A 17,847-nucleotide genomic window follows, 5' to 3' on the forward strand; every position below is an offset into this window, starting at 1 on the left:
TGGTAGGGGAAGGCCTCCGAGGAGGCAGTGTTGGAGCAGAGACCTGCAGGCAGGGAGGGAGAGGAGACCATGAGGATATAAGGTAGAAGAGTGCTCTGAGCAGAGGCGCAGCAGGTGCAAAGGCCCTGAGGCCTTATATCCAGGTGGCTCTGTCACTGATGAAGATCGGGTGGGGACCTTGACTACTGTAGCCCCTGAGCCGGGTCTGCCCTCGCACCTCTAGGAAGACACCCCCAGTCCATGCTCAGCGGCTGAGGCCTCCATGGGTGGCCTCCCCCAGCCTCCTTGCCAACCCCCTCCTCTCACATACCCTGGACCCTCCCAGTCCTGCAGCTCACCACCCAGACGCACAGTGCAGTCTCTGCTTCTGTACTTTGTCCACAAAGCTCCCTCTGCCCAGGATGCCTTTCCCCCTTTGCTGTCTCACTCTTCAAGACCTTCTCTGGGAGACGTTTCCAGATGCTCTCTTCCCAGCAGATCCCAGCCGGCCTGTCCTCCATGCCTCCGTGATCCCTCCTCACTCCCTCTCACGGCTGGTGATGCTGCGTTGCGAATGCTTCTGGGTTTGTCTCCTTGTCCACACGGGGACTCTGGGATAGGGCCAGCATGTGGGGGAATTGGTGGCTGCTTACTAGGGGACTTTGGGGGAGGGGAGAAGGCTGTGCCACACCTGCACTTCTCACCTGAAGCCACCGGTACCTGTGGATGTCCTATGGAGACCCGGTCTCAGCAGGTGCTGTGGGGAAACCCCAGAGGGCGTCCCTGCTCAGGGCAGGACTGGCTCTCCAGTCCCCAGAAACCACAAAGAGAAAGACGGATCCCTCTGGCAACCTCCCTGTCCTTCTGTTAGAGAAGGCTGCGTTTCTGCCGCCCACCAGACCCCTGTGTCCAGCCTGAAGCTGAGGGGCCTGAGGACCGCAGGGCACCAGCGTCAGACGGGAACAGTTCTGGCTTTGACACCCCACCCCTTCCCAGCTGCATGACCCTAGGAGACCAGTTAGCATCCCCAGAGGTTTCCTCCTCTGTGCATTGATAGGTAGTGCGCTCAGGGTATCTCTGCTCTGCGGGACTCTGATGAGGATTAAAGATCCAGCCACAGGGTGCCCGGCAGGATGACTGGTAGGGAATCGGGGTGAAATAACGAGCACCTTGCACCTTTCTATACCGGGAGCGCTCTGAATTTGAGAGCCTGCCTCACAGAATGAGTAGTTTCTGGCCGGGTCTGGGCCTTGGCGTCCCTCTCGCCTTTCTCCGGGCCTCCTTGGTCTTCTGCATGTGGAGCAGGCCCCCACGCCCACCCCCCGCCCTGCAAGGTCAAGAGGGCTCAGTGTACCTTTGAGGCCTGGGACACTGGCCGGATGAGAGCTCCTCCATCTGTCCGTCACTCCTTCGCCCTATCTTGGTGCCCTCTCTGTGCCTGGCCCTGGTCGGGGCAATGCTGGGGACACGCATGGACCACAACCCCGGGGCTCCCAGTCCAGTGGGGGGAGACAGACTGGTCCCTTAGACAGTGACAGTTCAGTGTGGGCAGGGCTGAGGTGGGGGAGCCCAGAGGAGGGGTCATGGAGGGCTCCCTAGAGAAGGGGACCCTTGAGCCGAGGGTTGAAGTCAGAGTGTGATGCGTAGGAGGAGGGAGGGAATGAGGTGTGATGAAGCACTGGGCCTGCACTGGGAGGAAAGGGAAGAGGGGGGTGAGGCTAGAGCACAGTGCCCGGTGCGGGGGGGAGGGTCCCGTTCATGGACAAGGCTCCTAGCTCAGTCCGGAGCCCTCACAGCGCCCTTCGAGGGCCTCCCTGGGTCGTCTGCATGCCCCCCTCCGCAGATGAGAAGCCCTGAAGGGCAGGGCACCCGGTCAGAGCCTCCCTGTCCTCCTAGTGCCAGCACAGAGCTTGGCATGCAGTCGGCCTCGGGCGATATTTACTGATGAATAGCAAGACGGTATCTAAGTTGGCATCCTGGATTAGAAGCCTGACTCCAAGGGGCTGAAGCCGAAAGGGGGAATTTATTGGCTTATGGATCTGAGGAGCCTTGAATAGTTTCACTTCAGGCCTCGCTGGATCCAGGGTCTCAGACAGGGTCTCAGACAACGTCGTCCGTTGGGACTCTGTCTCTCTTCACCTCTGAGGTCACCTTTCCAGTGAGTCGGCTTTGTTCTCGGGAGGTTCTCTCGTCTTGGTGGCTGCCAGGGTGGCTGCCAGCAGCTCCAGAAGTGGGAGGCGACCTCAGCGACCCCTGCGGGCAGAGAGCTCTTATTTCCCGATAGTTCCAGCACAGGCCCTGGGAGGGGCTGTGGCTGGCCCTACACGGGTCAGCCACTGTGACAGGGGCTTTGGGAGGACAGTGGGGAGTGGAGGTAACATGGACGTCCCCCCCTGGGGTCCTGGGATGGCGTCACGAGGGAGGTGGTGGGACCAGTGCCCGTCTACCCAGGGAAGCAGGAGGCGAAGCGGGCCGGTTGGTGCTTTCACAGGCCAGGGCAGCCTCACCACAGGGGCAGGTGTGCGCCTGACGCGCCGTCTGCCTGGGGGACTGCTGGGGGTGTAGGCTTTAGCTCCCAGCTTCCACGTGCCTTTTCAGCACTGGCCTGGTCCCCTCTGAAGGTGTGAACCTAAGCGGCCTGGGTAGGGCAGGACTGTGTTCCACAGACAAGAGCCTGGGGAGTCCTGCAGGAAAGAGCCTGGAGAGCCGGTGTCCTGGGGTCCACATGGGCCTGGTCGCCCACTTGCCACGAGACTCTCAGTTTCCACTGTCAGGTGGGGTGACGGCGATGGTGCCCTTCCCTCTGGGGGAAGGAAGGGCGTGACAGAGCCTCCCAGGGTAGGCTCTGCTGATGCAGTGGCCAGGCCCTGGGGAGTGAAGGCCACCTGCGGTTAGCTAATGGAGGGGGTTAGAACCCAGGCCTGGCTCTGGGCCGCCCAGCAGCTTCTGCCTCGCTCGTCACCTCTGGTGTGCCCAGTCCTGGCGGCCTCCCTGTTAGGGGACCCAGTGGGCTCCCCCTCCCCAACCCTGCTCTCCTACAGATTCAGTCCTCCCTAGACCTCACGTAGTTCCTGGCGCTGCTCTGCACCAGCCCCGGTGGCCCCTGTCTCAGGCTGAGAGCAAAGTCCTTCCTGAGGCCGTGTCCCCGTCGCCTCCCGCCTCCGCCTCCTGCCACGCTGGCCTCCTGGTGCCCGGGATCCTGCCAAGCCTGTTCCCACCCTGTCACACTTCCCCTCCCAGGGGCCACTGCCACCGCTGTATTTGTATCTGTCTCATGCGTGTCTCCAACTAGCTGTTGAAGCCCCAGCAGTGAGAGTTGGCCCCCTACCCCCTTGTCCCCACTCCGTCCCCACCCCTCACTGTTGCTTCCTGGTTTTTGACTCCCACTTGAATGAGTACCAGCTCCAGGCTGGCAGGGGTGGCCTGAGTCATCGCCTCCTGGTGCCCAACCTGTCCTTGCATCTTGTGGGTGCCTTTGCACCTGTGTGCAAAGGAGAGACAGACTTTTCTGCCTGTCACCTGATGCCTGGCCTCAGGTTTCTGTCTGTCCCTTTGTGAGGGCAGGTGGGAGGGGGAGCAGTCTCCGCTTGCCCCACAGCCTCTTCCTGGGAGACCGGTACCCGCTGCACACAGCAGCGTCCCTCCCCAGGGCTCAAACCTTCGTCTTGGCCCCGGCCCCTGCCTCCCGCTCAGGCCTGTCAAGGTAATGTGAGAATGAAGCCGTGTTCCAGTTACAGAGCAAGACAGGTCTGGGTGTGCGTTCCAGTACTGCGGCTCCTGGCTCCGTGGCCTTGGACAGACGGCTTGCCCTCTCTGCACTTGCTTCCCTCTATTACGAAATGGAGACAGAGCTGCCAGTTTCATAGGATCGCGCAGCTGGCTGAATGAAACTGTGCGTAGGAAGTGCTCAGAGTGGTGTCTTAACACGGAGTAAGTGCCTGATACCTGGGAGTGGTGACCACGGCCACCACCATCGTCATCTTTTTCTCAAGCTCTGTCTCCTGTTGAGTCAGGCCGCGCACTGGGTAGCTACTTGGCGGTGCCCTCACATCCCTTATCTCCTGAGACCCTACAGATGTCCCTTTCAGAGAGGGAAAGAGGTTGTTGAGAATGTTTATCACGGTCTCACCAGGACAAGGATTGGAATGCAGGTCCTCTTATTCAAAGCCGTGACCTTGGCACATCTCATCCCGTGCTCTCAGCCCGTGCTCTCAACCGTGCTACGAGATGCCCCGTCTCCGGTGGGCAGCGTGAGATGCTGCCCGGGGAGGGCCTTCCCAAAGTCGAGCTCGCAGAGCACGGGAGGGAGGAGCCAGGATCCAAGCCCCCTGACTTCGGGCTGGAGCGGGGCCCTCACCACTTTGCAGCCCCGCCCTCTGGAACCTGGCCCCAGAGCTCCGACTCGGGCCTCCCAGCCTGGCCCACCCCTAGTGTCCAGCCAGCACACCGCATGGGCGGCCCTCCTCCTCCCCAGCTCACCGCCCACACGCTGAATCCTCGGGGTAGACCGGGCACACATGCATGTCTGTGAGTGCCGCGCTGCAGCCTGGAGGCCCGGGCCCCATGCTTCGGAGCCACTGCGGCCTGGGAGAGCGGCCCATTGACTCGCCGCAGCCTGTGTGGTTCGCTTAAGGCCGGACAAGTCGAGGGCGGATGACCTGAGGTAGAGGTCTTGATGATTTCGTCACAACATCACAAATGAACAAGTGTGTGGCGGCCGGGGCTGAGCCAGCCGGCCGGGGCCAGCCCTGCCGGCTTGTACAGTGCTTGGGTGGCGCCTGGCGCGGCGGAAGCGCTGTCTCGATGCTCCACGTTATTTCTCCGAACCACCTGTACTGCCGTTCCCTTACCATTTTTTTTTTTAATTGGTTCATTTAAAAAATTTGAATATGTTTCATCTCATTCATTTCCAAGTGATGGTTTTGATGTGATAGTTCTTTCTTCTTAGTATATGAATGAAACACACACATACGTAATGATTACTGCGAGGTTCTTCCCGACCCACCTGACACTCACGTGTGCCCACTGGTGACGGGCCAGGCCTGGGGACGTGCTCGTGATGCTGTTGGGGAAATCGAGGCAGGGTTGGGGTGCCTGCAGGCTGCCGAGCCCACGCCACAGTGCACCGACTGAACCCCCGCTTCTGTTCCTTTAGTGTCTTTCCCCAGTGCTGTCCCCACCTTGAACATGTGTCTCAGCATCAGAGGAAAGTGACAAGATGCACTTGTCATTCTTGTCTCCAGTTGCCCTGGGCCTTGGACCCCCATGTCTCTGAGTATGTCCATCTTTCCTACCCCCTGCTCTCAGCTTCCCCTGCTGTACATGAGTGGGCAGATGCAGCCTCCCCGAACCCTGGCTGTGACCTTGTATGAGGCTGTGCCTGCATCCAAACCCCATGGGCGCCGGGCTGAAGGGGTGGCTGGATGCTACCTGTGGCTGGTATGGAGGTGGCAAGGTCAGAGACCCTGGGCCTTGAACTCACCAGGAGGCTCGTCAGAACAAAGACCGACCCACTGGGCAGGATCCCAGGGGACTTCAGGAGCTGAAAGTCCTAGGCGGTCAGGGAGGGCTTCCTGGAGGAAGGGATGTCAGAGCTGAACACCTAAAGGACCAGCTGCAGTTTGAGAGATTGCTTAGGGCTCTTATTCCCTGTAGACTGTCTAGGACAGCGGTCCCCAACCTTTTTGGCACCAGGGACTGGTTTCGTGGAAGACACTTTTTCCACGGACCGGAGGTGGAGCGGGTGGGGGTTATGGTGCAGGCGGCAATGTGGGTGATGGGGAGCAGCAGATGAAGCTCACTCGCTGGCCCGCTGCTCACCTCCTGCTATGCGGCCCGGTTCCTAAACAGGCCGTGGAACGGTAGCGTTCCGTGGCCCGGGAGTTGGGGACCCCTGGTCTAGGACACCGAGAACTGCTAGTGACGACCCCATGTGTACCCAGTACCCTACTTCATCCCCATCTGACATGAGCAGGCCAACCCCACCTTGGCCTGGGGGCCTTTACTGAAGGGAGTGTGTCTCTTTGGCCATCTGATAAAACCTGTGTGCCCTTTCTTGGAGTGATGATTTTTAAAGGCAAAAAGTAGGATTACAAAGGATATCAGTTAAAATACAGTTTATTAAATATTTAAAAAATCGTGATCTAGTAATTATGCTATTCCTTGTTGACACCTGAAATAACAGGATGTAGCAGCAGCTCGAATGACTTCCAAAGTAGTGATGAGCATTCAGAATCTACAAAAACTGTTACGTGATGTGAAAACACCTGCCATTTCTATTGAGGACAGAGTCCCAGGGTCTGCTAAACAATATTTCTTTTTTCTCTCTTTTTTGTGCTGTGTTAGTAAGAAGGAAATGCTGAATTTCATTTCAGTTCAGTTAGTGCAAATAAAAAGGCAGTTTTTCCCCACTCAAGTTCATGGACCCCCTGGGGGTCAGTGGCCCCTGCTTGGCTGGACTCCCTGAGGCAGCTGCAGGCCAGCTCCTGTTCCCCCGCCCGCCCCCAAGAGCTGGGAGCCACCAGGCACACGATTGCACGTCAGAGAGCTCCCTTGCTAGGCCTGCGGGGGGGCAGCTGACACTGGGGAAGGCTGCTGATCACCTATAGCTTCACCCAGGCTCCACCCCGCCTGCTTCCACCCAAGGAGGAAGAGAGGGGCAGAGGACCGGGCCTGCCCTCTGGGAAGCCTGGGGCCTCTGTCGGCTTCTTTCTTCCAGCAGCCCCACCCAACACAGTGGAGAGAGTTCTAGAGCAAATATTTGACTCTGCCTTTTACCAGCTGCCTGACCCCAGGGAGGCAGCTTTCCTTCCCTGGAAGACAGGGTGCTGCTTGATGAGGTCGGGGCATACGGCCCCCGGCCAGAGCAGTGGCCGGAGGGAGCATCCTCTCAGAGATGCTTGCCCAGAAGCTCAGCAGGGGCTCCCGCTGGCCCATCTGCTGCTCGGCTGGCCCTGAGAGCTTTCTGCTCCCAGGCCTGACCCTGTCCCTCCCCTGCTCAGAGCCTTTTCTTCCTGCCCTCCTGGTTGCCCCAGCACAAAATCCAGGCTCTTATAGCCCAAAACTGAAAAGAATACAGGTATCTTTTCACCTGGCGAATGGATAAACAAAATGCATACATCTGACAGTTACTACGTAGCACTACAAAGGGACCGAAACTCAAAATTGTTATGTTCCAGAAAGAAGCTGGCCACCAGAGGTCACATACTGTTTACCACCATTTTTGTGAAATGTCCAAAAAAGGCAAATCTGTGCAGACAAAGGCCAGCCTTACTTTCCACGTGGTGACAGGCCCTGAGCTTCCCGAGGACAGCGCTGTGCAGTTGTTGGGTTTGGGCTGCATCCCCTTGTTCATTTTGGGAGCCACTGCCTGTAACCGTGGGGCACCAGGGCCGTGTCAGGGACTCTGACGGCTGCCATATCCCTGGGACAGGAAGCCCCGTCCTGAGTACCGTCCAGGAATATTCCACTGTTGAGGGAGCGGGGAATCTGAGAAGCCACGTGGCATCTCAGTTAAGAGCTGAGTTCCGGCTCCACCGCTTAGCAGCTGTGTGGCCTTGGGCAAGGTGTTTCACTTTTCTGAGCTCCACTTCCTTATAAGGTCGAAGTGTGGATTCATTCTCTCATTCAAAAACAAACCCGCACAGATCAAAACACCTGCTCTGGGCCTGGCGCTGTGCTGGATGGTGTTGGGGACACAGTGGTGACCAAGACAGCCCCAGCCCTGCCCTTCTGGGACTCGCAGTCTAGAGGGGGAGACAGCTGACAAGTAGAAAAATGGCATGATAGTAGTTGTGTAATGTTCACGTGAAGGTGTTTGGGGAGCCTTGGGGAGTTGGGGAGGGTGGCGCTGGCTTGGTTTGGGGCCATCCGGGGACACCTCCCCAGAGCAGCAGCGAGGCACCTCAAGGCAGGACTGAGCTCAGTGGGTTGCTGGAAGGAAGGTTTATCGTGGAGGGGGAGGGGGAGGGGGGATGGCACAGGCCAGTGGGCGGGAGTGGGGGAAAGAGGCCCAGGGTGTGGAAAGTCACAGGCCTGGGTCCTCTCTGCCTGCAGCCCAGAACGTGACCGTGGATGAGGTCCTTGGTGCCTACAGGCAGGCCTGCCAGAAGCTAAGCTGCAGGCAGATCCCCAAGCTCCTCAGGCAGCTCCAGGTAATGCCGCGTGCGGGGGGCGTGGCGGGTGCTGGGGGGCAGTGCCTGGGGTGAAGCTGCCCTCCCCCCGCCCCCAGCCCCTCCGGGCAAGAGAGGGTGTACAGAGCACTCCCCCCGCCCCGAGCCTGGTCGGCCAGCCAGGGGACTGGAAATATGTCTCTGGAAATCCTCTTTTCAACTATAAAAGTAATCGGGCTCTTCCTGAATGTTTAAGCAGTACAGAAGTATGTGAAGTAGGAAGTTACTTGTCAAGAATCTTCCACTCCCCAAAGCAATTCTCTTCCCCAGGGGAAAAGCCACGTATACAAAATTTAAAAGTCTGAATGACAAAAGTAATGTATATTCTCTGACTTGAAAAAAAAGTTAAAATACTACAGATATAAAAAGCAAAACCTGTTTCTCACTTCTTGCCTACGTCCCATGCCCCAGGAGTCCCCGCTGGTGACAGCTCGGGGTTTTCGTCCCCTGGACTTTCTGTGCCTTTATAAATAGAGAACGAGTCACTATCTAGAGGTACACAGACGCGAGGGCAGGTTCCGTTTTTATATGACGAGGGTGTTGCTGTACGCCTGGCCTGCTCGCCCCCAGCCGTCTCTCACAGGTGCCTTTCCTGCCACCTGTCCAGCCTGGTCGTGCTGGTAAAGCACTGCCTCAGTGCCTTCCCTCTGGATGGCTCATTCCAGAATGTTCCAAGGTTGCTTGTTTCAGAGCCCCGGCTGCCCCACTCTCAGGGAGGTCCAGCCTGGTGCCTGCAGGTGCCTTAACCACCATCCACTCTGCTTTCCCAGGAGTTCACGGACCTCGGGCACCGTATCGACTGTCTGGACCTGAAAGGTGTGTGTCTGGATGGGGCCGGGGGGCCCTTGGGTAGCGAGTAGGGAGGTGTGGGCGCCCTTCCTGAGGTGAGGCAGGTGCTGCGAGCCGTGGGGAGGGGCAAAGGACCTTTCCTCCCCCGCTTGGCCCGGAGCCCGTGTCTCCACCCAGCCCCTCAACCCACACGCAAGTGTACACGCACAAGGGGACTCGTAGATGCGCACGCGCACGGCGCTCCGTATCGTCCCAGGTGAGAAGCTCGACTACAAGACCTGCGAGGCCCTGGAAGAGGTCTTCAAGAGGCTGCAGTTCAAGGTCGTGGATCTGGAGCAGACGAACCTGGACGAAGATGTGAGCAGCCTGCCACTGCCCATACCCACTCCCTGAGCTCCCTGCCTCTTAGAGGTTTGGGGGGAGGGCATGGCAGGAGGAGGGAACCCCCTTGGACCAAGGCTGGGCGGGGCCTCTTGAGGGACAAGACTGGGGAGATGTCCACTGTGGCCAGAGTGAGCGGGGGATGTTGGACTGTGTGTGAGGCCCAGAGAAGGGTCTCACAGACCCACCCCAAAGGCAGGGGTTTGTAAGCAAGGGAGAGACTTGGGGAGCCAAGCCGGGGGGGAGGTGTATGACCACCAGGAAGGAGCCTTTCCAGGAACGCGTGCCCCCCCGCCCGCTGAGAATCACAGTACCTGCAGGGGAGAGAGTTTAAGAAACATTCTGAAAGCAGCCCCCCTGTTTATGCCCAGGTGTCCTCACCTCCCCAGGTCCAGAGGCCACCAGGAGCCCGGGGGAGGGCTCCTGGAGACCTGAGGCCCAGGGACGGCAGAAGCCTGTCCTGGTCACGCAGCAGATCACTTAGACCGCTCTGGGGGGCGAGTAAGAGGAAGCAGACCGGCTGCAGCAGGACAGGGGAAGGGTTGGTTGCCGGAACCCAGAGGTGCCAGAGCAGCATCAGGGCTCTCCCGCCCCCAGTCGCTCAGCCCCTACCTCCTGGCTTCCCCGGGCAGCCGCACCCTGAGGCTGAGCCCCGCTGTCTCTGCCCAGGGTGCCTCAGCCCTCTTCGACATGATCGAGTACTACGAGTCGGCCACCCACCTCAACATCTCCTTCAACAAGCACATCGGCACCCGGGGCTGGCAGGCCGCCGCCCACATGATGCGCAAGGTGGGTGCCCCCTACCCATTCCCTCTCCAGGGCCCCCAACCTGTAGGGCCTGGGTCCACGAGCCGTCAGAGGGTGCTGGGCCCCAGCCTGCAGGCCAGTGAGGAGGCAGTGCCAAGAGGCACCCTGCTGCAGGCCCGCCCTGGCCCCTTCTCCCCCTTCAGGCGTTTCCCCTCCTCCTCCACTTGCCTGTAACATGTCCCTTGGAGGCGGCTGTGGTCACCATTCCCGTTTCACTCACATACGGGGCGTCTCTGCCACACAGGAGTCAGCGAGCTCAGCTGTCACCAGCACTGCCTCGCTCACCCCCGCGGCCCCAGGCTGGCCTTCCCTCACCAGCCAGTGTCCCCAGCCACAAAACCAGGTGGCCCTGCTGCTCCCGGGGATACTGGGACGTAGGGCGGGAGGTCCCCCGGAGCGGGGAGGGCCGGGGCCAGCCTGACCCAGCCCCACACCTGCCACGCAGACAAGCTGCCTGCAGTACCTGGACGCCCGCAACACGCCCCTGCTGGACCACGCGGCGCCCTTCGTGGCGCGTGCCCTGCGCATCCGCAGCAGCCTGGCGGTGCTACACCTGGAGAATGCCAGCCTGTCAGGGCGGCCCCTCATGCTGCTCGGTGAGCCCCAGGGCGGTGTGCTGGTGGGCTCGGGCTGTTGGCCGGGTCTCCTGGGCCCGGCCAGTCACAGTACCCTCCCCTTCTCCCCCAGCCACGGCCCTGAAGATGAACATGACTCTGCGGGAGCTGTACCTGGCCGACAACAAGCTCAATGGCCTGCAGGACTCGGCCCAGTTGGGCAACCTGCTCAAGTTCAACTGCTCCCTGCAGATCCTGGACCTCCGTAACAACCACGTACTGGACTCAGGTGTGTGCGAGGGCCGCGCGCCCCCACCCAACCCCAGTCGCCCAGCACCCACTGTGTGCCCAGCCGGGTGCTCGTGGTACGAGAAGCACAGTAGTGGCCGAGATAGTCCCAGCCCTGCCCTCGTGGTGACGCCTCAGACCGGGCTGGGCTGTGGGAGCCCAGGGCAGGTGTCTGACCCAGTCTGGGGATCAGAGAGGAATCCTGGAGGAGGGAACAGCTCAGCGCTTCCTTCAGGATGAGGTGGGGTATTGAGCAGATAATTGAAATAATTCAATGTGGGGAAAGTGCCCTGGAGGAAACAAGGATGTTGGGATAAAGGGTCAACTGAAAGCTGTTTAAGGTGTGCAGGAAGGGGCCTCTGGGCGGTAATGAGGAGGCTGGGGTGGAACCAGCCGTTTTAAAAGCCTAGGCAGAGAATGCAGGCAGAGGGAGTAGCAAGTGCAAAGGCCCTGAGGTGGGAAAGAGCTTAGATATTAGGTATCTGGGTGGGGGGAAGAGCCCTGGTGAGCCAGGAGGTGAGTGAGAAGCGAAGAGGGAGTAGTCAGCAAGGCCTTGCCAGCGGGAGGAATTTGATTTCGTCCCTGTTCACCGTCGAGCAGAGTCCCCTGGCCTCAGTGTGAAGACAGGGTTGCGGGAGAGGGTGCAGAGTGGGACGGTGAGGCCAGTGCCCTCCTCCAGGGCAGCTGGGCCCGGACACTACGTGTACTGAGCACCTCCCACGCGCGGGGCCTGTCGGCTCGGGGTTCACAGCCGTGAGTGCGGCAGGGGTCTCTGCCCTCAGGAGAGACAAAGCCAAGATATCTTAATGGACTGCTGAGTCTGTCGGATGGTGAAATGTGCTCTGGAGAAAAATAAAGCAGTGATGGTGGGCTGAGCTGTCTGCTGAGGTTAGGCTGACCGGGATTGTCCCGTGAGAGGGGGAGATTTGAGCAGAGATCTGAAACAGATGGTGGAGGCCTTCATCAGGGTGTCCAGAGGAGGAACGTTCCCGGCCCAGGAGTCGGGGAGCTGTGTGTGCCGGGCCCAAGGCAGGGCGGGCAGTAGCAGGAGGTGTCAGGGCCAGAGCCTGTGGGGCCGGGCAGGCTGGGGCAGGGGCTTCTGAGCGCTGGTGGGGTGGCTCCCGGGCCAGTGTCCCCCGGGGAGATTCCCCGGCCACAGACAGGACTTGCCCACGGGCCTCCCCAGGTCTGGCCTACATCTGCGAGGGCCTCAAGGAGCAGAGGAAGGGGCTGGCGACCCTGGTGCTGTGGAACAACCAGCTCACGCACACGGGCATGGCCTTCCTGGGCATGACGCTGGTGAGTTGGCCGGAGAGGGGAGGGGGGCAGCGCGGTCCGGCCCAGCACCTCTCCCACCCCCGGCTCTCGCCATCTTCCGGCTGTCGTGGCTCCCCGTCCTGCTCGTCCTGCCAGTTCAGGAACCTGCTGTCTTCCTCCAGCCCTGTTTGGTCTTTGCTGCAGCTTCTGCACCCTCTTTCCCTTGAGGAAAGTAGCCCTTCTTTCATTGTCTCTCTGCATCCAGCACCATAGCCTGGTACAACGCTTTGTACGAGGTGAAAATGTTTTGCATAGAAAGTTAGCATTTCTGGAAGCCATCAGGAAGTCTTAAATCTTTTCGTTATGTGGTATTTAAAGCCAGCCCACAGGGTACAGAGACTCAGACCCAGGTTGAGAATTATCCACGGTCAGGCCTGTGCCCAGAGTCCTTGGGCTGCTGGCGAGGGCAGAGGCTGGGCCCGGGCTGTGGGGACAGGGGCCTGGCTGGACGCTCGGAGGGCTGCCGAGTGGACGGGGCAGCTGGCTCTTGGGAGACTTCTGAGTACACGAGGGATTTGGCCCGAAGCGGGAACGTGCCGGTGTTCGGACTGGGGCGCCCTGCCGAGGAGAGAGCGTGTGCGTTTGCCTCGTTCCTGACTGGCCTCCTGGGCCTTTCCTGGCTCTCGTGCGCCGCTCCCTCCAGCCGCACACACACAGCCTGGAGACGCTGAACCTGGGTCACAACCCCATTGGGAACGAGGGCGTGCGGAACCTCAAGAACGGCCTCATCGGCAACCGCAGCGTGCTGCGCCTCGGCCTGGCCTCCACCAAGCTCACGTGCGAGGGTAGGGCGCGGGGCCGGGCGCGGGAGGCGGGCTGGCCAGGCCGGGGGGCGGCCAGCCGGGTGTGGGCCCGTGGCCAGCCCCTGCGGTCCCCCTCCCAGGCGCGGTGGCGGTGGCAGAGTTCATCGCCGAGAGCCCCCGCCTCCTGAGACTGGACCTTCGGGAGAACGAGATCAAGACGGGCGGGCTCATGGCACTGTCGTTGGCCCTCAAGGTGAACCACTCTCTGCTGCGCCTGGACCTTGACCGCGAACCCAAGAAGGAGGCGGTGAGTGCGCTCTTCCCTGCGGGCGGGTGGGGGGCTGGCTGGCCTGGGGGCGGCCCCAGGACCCGCTGGGGGCGGGCCACCCAGAGCCCGAGCCAGGCCCGCTCTGCCCACAGGTGAAGAGCTTCATTGAGACGCAGAAGGCGCTGCTCGCTGAGATCCAGAACGGCTGCAGGCGCAACTTCGCGCTGGCGCGGGAGGAGCAGGGGCAGTGCCTGCAGCCGTCGGCCTCCATGGCCGAGATCGCTGTCTCTGAGCCCCAGCCAGACGCCGGCGCGCCCGTGGAGGAGCCTGCCACCGAGGCGCAGGAGAACGGGGGCCCCGGCCCCGGCGCCGGGCCGGACTCGGACTCAGACTCAGACTCCGAGGGGGAGGATGGGGAGGAGGAGGATGGGGACAGGGCTGAGGCCCCCTGCCCCGCCCTGGTGCCCCCCACGGACTCCCTGGGCCCTGGGGACAGGAGCCCCCCAGGCTGCCCCTCCTCCCCCACTGAGCAGCGCATTTCCGTGTCCAGCCCGGGCCGGGGCCACAAAGTGTTTGTGGTGACCCGGGTGGAGAGTCCACCCGAGAGGGCAGAGCCTCCTGTGCCACCCGCCTCTCCTTCCCCACCTGCCCCTCCTCGTCCTCCATCCCCACCTGCCATATCCTTCCTGCCCACCTCACCTGCCCGGACGCCCGCTGAGGCCGTCAGCACTCGGGACCCAGGGTCGTCTGAGCCGGAGCCGCCCCAGTCAGGGCCACCGCTGCCCAACGGCCTGAAGCCCGAGTTCGCTCTCGCACTGCCCCCGGAGCCGCCCCCAGGGCCCGAGGCCAAGGTGGGCAGCTGTGGCCTGGAACACGGTGAGAGGACCTCTGGGGCCAGGTGACTGGGGCCCCTGTGTGCTGTGTGTGACCCCGGCCGAGCACCTGCTTGTTGGTGTGCCTCGGTTTCCCCCTCTTTAAAGTGGCCCTTGAAGGGGCAGGGACAAGTGGGGCTTGGTCCTCAGTCCCCGCCTTACTTCCCTCAGATCCCGGGGAGCTCCTTGGGGGCGGGGCACGCAAGTTCTGTTGACTCTGAGTCTCGTGGTCTCATTGGTACCTAGGCCTGTGCTCCCCTGCGGCTCTAGCTGAGGCAGGGCTGGTACCCCCCAGCCCACCCGCCTGACTGGAGGCCGCCCACCCTTCTTCTCGTGCAGAGCTGAGCTGCTCCAAGAACGAGAAGGAGCTCGAGGACCTGCTTCTGGAGGCCAGTCAGGAATCTGGGCAGGAGACACTGTGACACCTGAGGTGCGGTGAGGGCCTGGGGCCCCGGGAGCTGGGGAGCCAGTGACGGAGCGCCTGGCTCTGACAGGCGCCCCCCTGCGATCTCTTCTCCCTAAGTTCCCTTCTTCCGGTCCGTCTTTGGAGAGCTGAGGCCAGAGCCATGAGAATCTGCTCACCCTCACCCCCAGCCTTCCTGAGGCCTGGGACCCCAGGGGGCGGGGGGCCTTCCTGGGGACCCCTGCCCCCACAGCAGCACTACACGGGGTGCAGGAGCTGCAGGGAGCGGCCCCCCCGCCCTGACTTAAGCACTTCTATTTATGTGTCTGACACTCGAAGACGGGGCTGGGGGTGGATGGGAGGAGGACGCGGGGGAGGAGTGGATACCGGCCACAGGGCCAGGCACCTTTCCCCAGGGCTCCATGTGGCCAGGCTTGCCCCCGGTAGAGGTCAGGAGTCCTAGGTGGTGGCGGGATGATCCCCTGGTGGCCCCGGGCACAGGACCAGGCAGGAGGCATGGCTTGGGAGGGGCGGTGAGTGATGGTGGTGGTTGGAATTTGTAGAGCAGCCCCAGGCGGGGTGAGGGCCTGGGCTGGGGTGGGTGGGGGAGATCAGAGGATCAGAGCTTTCTTTTTCTTAAGTGCAATAAATCTATCAGGGAGCTGGGGTGGGGAGCAGCCAGGGCTTGGAGACCCTGCTGTCCGGGCCACTCGAGGCTGTGCCCTGAGAGGCACTACAGCCCAGGGTGGGGGAGGCGCGGGTGTGGGGTGGGGGGCGGTGGGGGGGAGGGCTGCTCCTGTCGGTGCAGGTCTGCTCACACCTTTTCTAATAAACCAGAGCTGGGTTCCCCACTGGCCTGCTCTCTGCTTGTGCTGATGCTGGGCTCCCCCTGCGGGGGTTCTGGCACAGAGACGGGGAGGGCAGGGGCCAGGTGGGTCGTGGCCGCGGAACATCTGCTGGGGCGCGTGAGGATGGGCCCTACAGGAGAGGTGGGACAGGCAGGCCCCTTCTTGGCGCGCGCACCCACACTCCTGTGTCTGACACAGCTGGCCATCCCGTGTATGATCCCACTTCCACTTCCCTCTCTTCAGAGAAAACAGCCCCCAAATACCTTCCAGCTTCAGGTCCAGCTTCTCAGGGTGGTGGACCTGGCACGCGGGTCCAGAGGTCATTTCTCTGCCTGGTTGCCTGTGGTCCAAGGAGGACAGACACCAGCCTGTCGCCGGCAGCCCTAGATGTTCAGGCAGGAGGGCACTCTGCCCCGGAGCCTGGCCGGTCGCCTGCAGGCGCCGAGGTGCGCCCAGGGGGCTCTTGGGCATTTCTGGGAAATCTGAGTTTCATCCTTCAGAAAAGGCGAGAACCACTTACGGGGAAGGCCTTTGTGCCCACTCCTCCCCTGCATGGGAGGCCGGCCCGGGGTGGGTGGAGACGCGGTGGAAAGGTTATGAGAATCACAGCGTTGCCGATTGGGAGCCCGTTTGGTTCCAGCACAAACCCCGGAATCTTCTACCGCAGCTACCTGGGTGTCTGGGATGAACACCTTTCCTGTTTAGGCCACTTTCTGTTCGCTCTTCAGTCACCGACAGCTCCGGTGTCCTGACCGCTCCTTAAGGCAGCCACATTTGGGGCTCCCTCTCATCTGGGTGAGGGGCTGGGGGAAGCCACCCACGTCAGCCAGTGGCACCCGCCCCGCTGGCAGCCAGGGAGACACCCGCACAGTGTCATCCTCCGGCTGGCGCAGCTGTGCCCGGGTGTGAGGTGGGTGTGGAATGAGCCCCTCCAGGGTGCCCTGCCTCCTGCCCAAGTCTTCTTGGGGAGACTGGGGAGTGCGAGGTTTGCTTCAAGATGCTGAGAAACCGCAGTCCTTTGCCAGGTTGGGGTCTGTCAGTACAGTCCCCTAAGAATCTCTGTAGGCCTTTGGTCGCATCTAGCCATTGCTCAGGAATCGACCCAGGTGGGGGCTTTTGGCCCTTACGGCGGTGTTGGTTGCTTGCCCATCCCCTTTGCTCTCTGCCTCCACCTGCAGGCCAGGTGATCAACAGATGGCTGAAGGGAGGGGCGGGGAGGGTGCCTCCCCATCCTGTGGTGCCTGGGAGGGCCTGGGGTCCTGTTCCCAGCCTTGTCCCCGCCCTTCACTCTAGCTTGTGGTGAGGAATTCGGCCTTTTCCGCTGTTCGTTCAGGGTTGAATTGTGCCCACCTCCCCACCCACCAAAGATATGTGAAGTCCTAATCCTCAGTACTGCAGGATGGGACTTTTCTTTGGAAATAGTGTCTTTATCGAGGTAATCAAGTTAAAAATGAGGTTATAGAGTACCCCAATCCAGTATGAAAAGGGGGAATTTGGAGACAGTGACAGAACAGATATGCTCAAAGGAAAGATGTGAGAACACAGAAGACCTTGGGAGGATGGAGGGCTTATGATGCAACCCCAAGTCAAGGACGCCAAAGACGCCAGCAAAGCACCGGAAGCTGGAAGAGGCAAGAAAGGGTTCCCTTATGGGTTTCCGCGGGCGTGTGGCCCTGACAACTCCTTGATTTTGGACTTCTGACTTCCAGAGCTGTGAGAAAATAAATTTCTGTTGTTCCAAGCTGCCCAGTTTGTGGAACTTTGTTACAGCAGCCCCAGGAGACTAATAGACCAATTCTGCAATGCTCTGATTTTCCGATCTTTTAGGGGTCTTGGATCATGGAGTTAGATCCCTTCGGCCGAGTATTTTCTTACCTTTGCCTTCAGCCATCCAGGTATCGCCCAAGCTAGACGCTGTACCACATCTTAGATCTCGATGCCCTAACATGGGAGATGTTTGTTTTCCTGCATGTGGGTGTTCTGGGTGACAGGCACGTTCTCTCCACGAAGTGACTCCTGAAGCCAGGCCCCCGCGCCCTCTGGTGGCTCTGCCATCCCCTAGGGCCTCAGGAGACCCTGCATCCAGCAGGCAGGTGGGGGAGGAGAGTGGAGAAGGCAAACCTGCCTCTTAACTCGTTGCTTCAGTGGGAAACGGACACACGTCACTTCCACTCCCGTCTAGGTGCAAGTCCCCAGCAAAAGCCCCACACTGTAGGGGCCCATGAATGCCGGGGGACAGGGAGCCATCTTGGCCACACCCAGCCCCTCTGACCTACTGTTTTGTTCTTTTTTCTTTGTCTCCCAAAGCTCTAGCTTTGGCAGGCACACGGTCAGAGTCTAAGATAAATCGGGCACCAGTCTGACGACTGCTCGGCATCATGTAACGGCGCACAGCCTCCTCCTGGGGCCCGGGGGTGTCCTCAGTCC

The 17,847-nt window shown here is 60.9% G+C and overlaps 1 protein-coding gene and 2 long non-coding RNA genes across 5 annotated transcripts in view; 1 reads left to right on the forward strand and 2 right to left on the reverse strand.

Annotated features, from left to right (window-relative positions):
- The window catches only part of PPP1R37 (protein phosphatase 1 regulatory subunit 37), a 45,523-nt gene extending 28,362 nt beyond the window's left edge, over positions 1-17,161 (forward strand). Inside the window, exons 2-13 of one of the 3 annotated variants that reach the window (XM_004271179.4) lie at positions 8,035-8,132; positions 8,921-8,966; positions 9,196-9,296; positions 9,990-10,109; positions 10,573-10,723; positions 10,815-10,970; positions 12,156-12,268; positions 12,930-13,071; positions 13,170-13,336; positions 13,450-14,173; positions 14,509-14,599; positions 14,693-17,161. In XM_004271179.4, coding sequence (XP_004271227.1) covers positions 8,035-8,132; positions 8,921-8,966; positions 9,196-9,296; positions 9,990-10,109; positions 10,573-10,723; positions 10,815-10,970; positions 12,156-12,268; positions 12,930-13,071; positions 13,170-13,336; positions 13,450-14,173; positions 14,509-14,591 — 1,901 coding nt within the window. In that variant the 3' untranslated portion in view covers positions 14,592-14,599; positions 14,693-17,161. Of the gene's footprint in view, positions 1-8,034; positions 8,133-8,920; positions 8,967-9,195; positions 9,297-9,989; positions 10,110-10,572; positions 10,724-10,814; positions 10,971-12,155; positions 12,269-12,929; positions 13,072-13,169; positions 13,337-13,449; positions 14,174-14,415 lie in introns of all 3 variants that reach the window. The other 2 variants (XM_033430724.2, XM_033430725.2) reach the window with 2 other exon arrangements.
- Positions 1,984-4,599, reverse strand: LOC117201795 (uncharacterized). The gene is made up of 2 exons (XR_004483920.2): positions 4,459-4,599; positions 1,984-2,232 (listed from the first exon to the last, which is right to left on the reverse strand). It is a non-coding gene; the product is annotated as an uncharacterized LOC117201795 (long non-coding RNA).
- LOC117201796 (uncharacterized) lies at positions 16,827-17,667 on the reverse strand. The gene is made up of 2 exons (XR_004483921.2): positions 17,296-17,667; positions 16,827-17,131 (listed from the first exon to the last, which is right to left on the reverse strand). It is a non-coding gene; the product is annotated as an uncharacterized LOC117201796 (long non-coding RNA).
- Positions 17,668-17,847: the final 180 nt, after the last annotated feature.

Source organism: Orcinus orca, chromosome 20, assembly GCF_937001465.1.
Source record: "Orcinus orca chromosome 20, mOrcOrc1.1, whole genome shotgun sequence".
Classification (NCBI taxonomy): Eukaryota; Metazoa; Chordata; class Mammalia; order Artiodactyla; family Delphinidae; genus Orcinus; species Orcinus orca.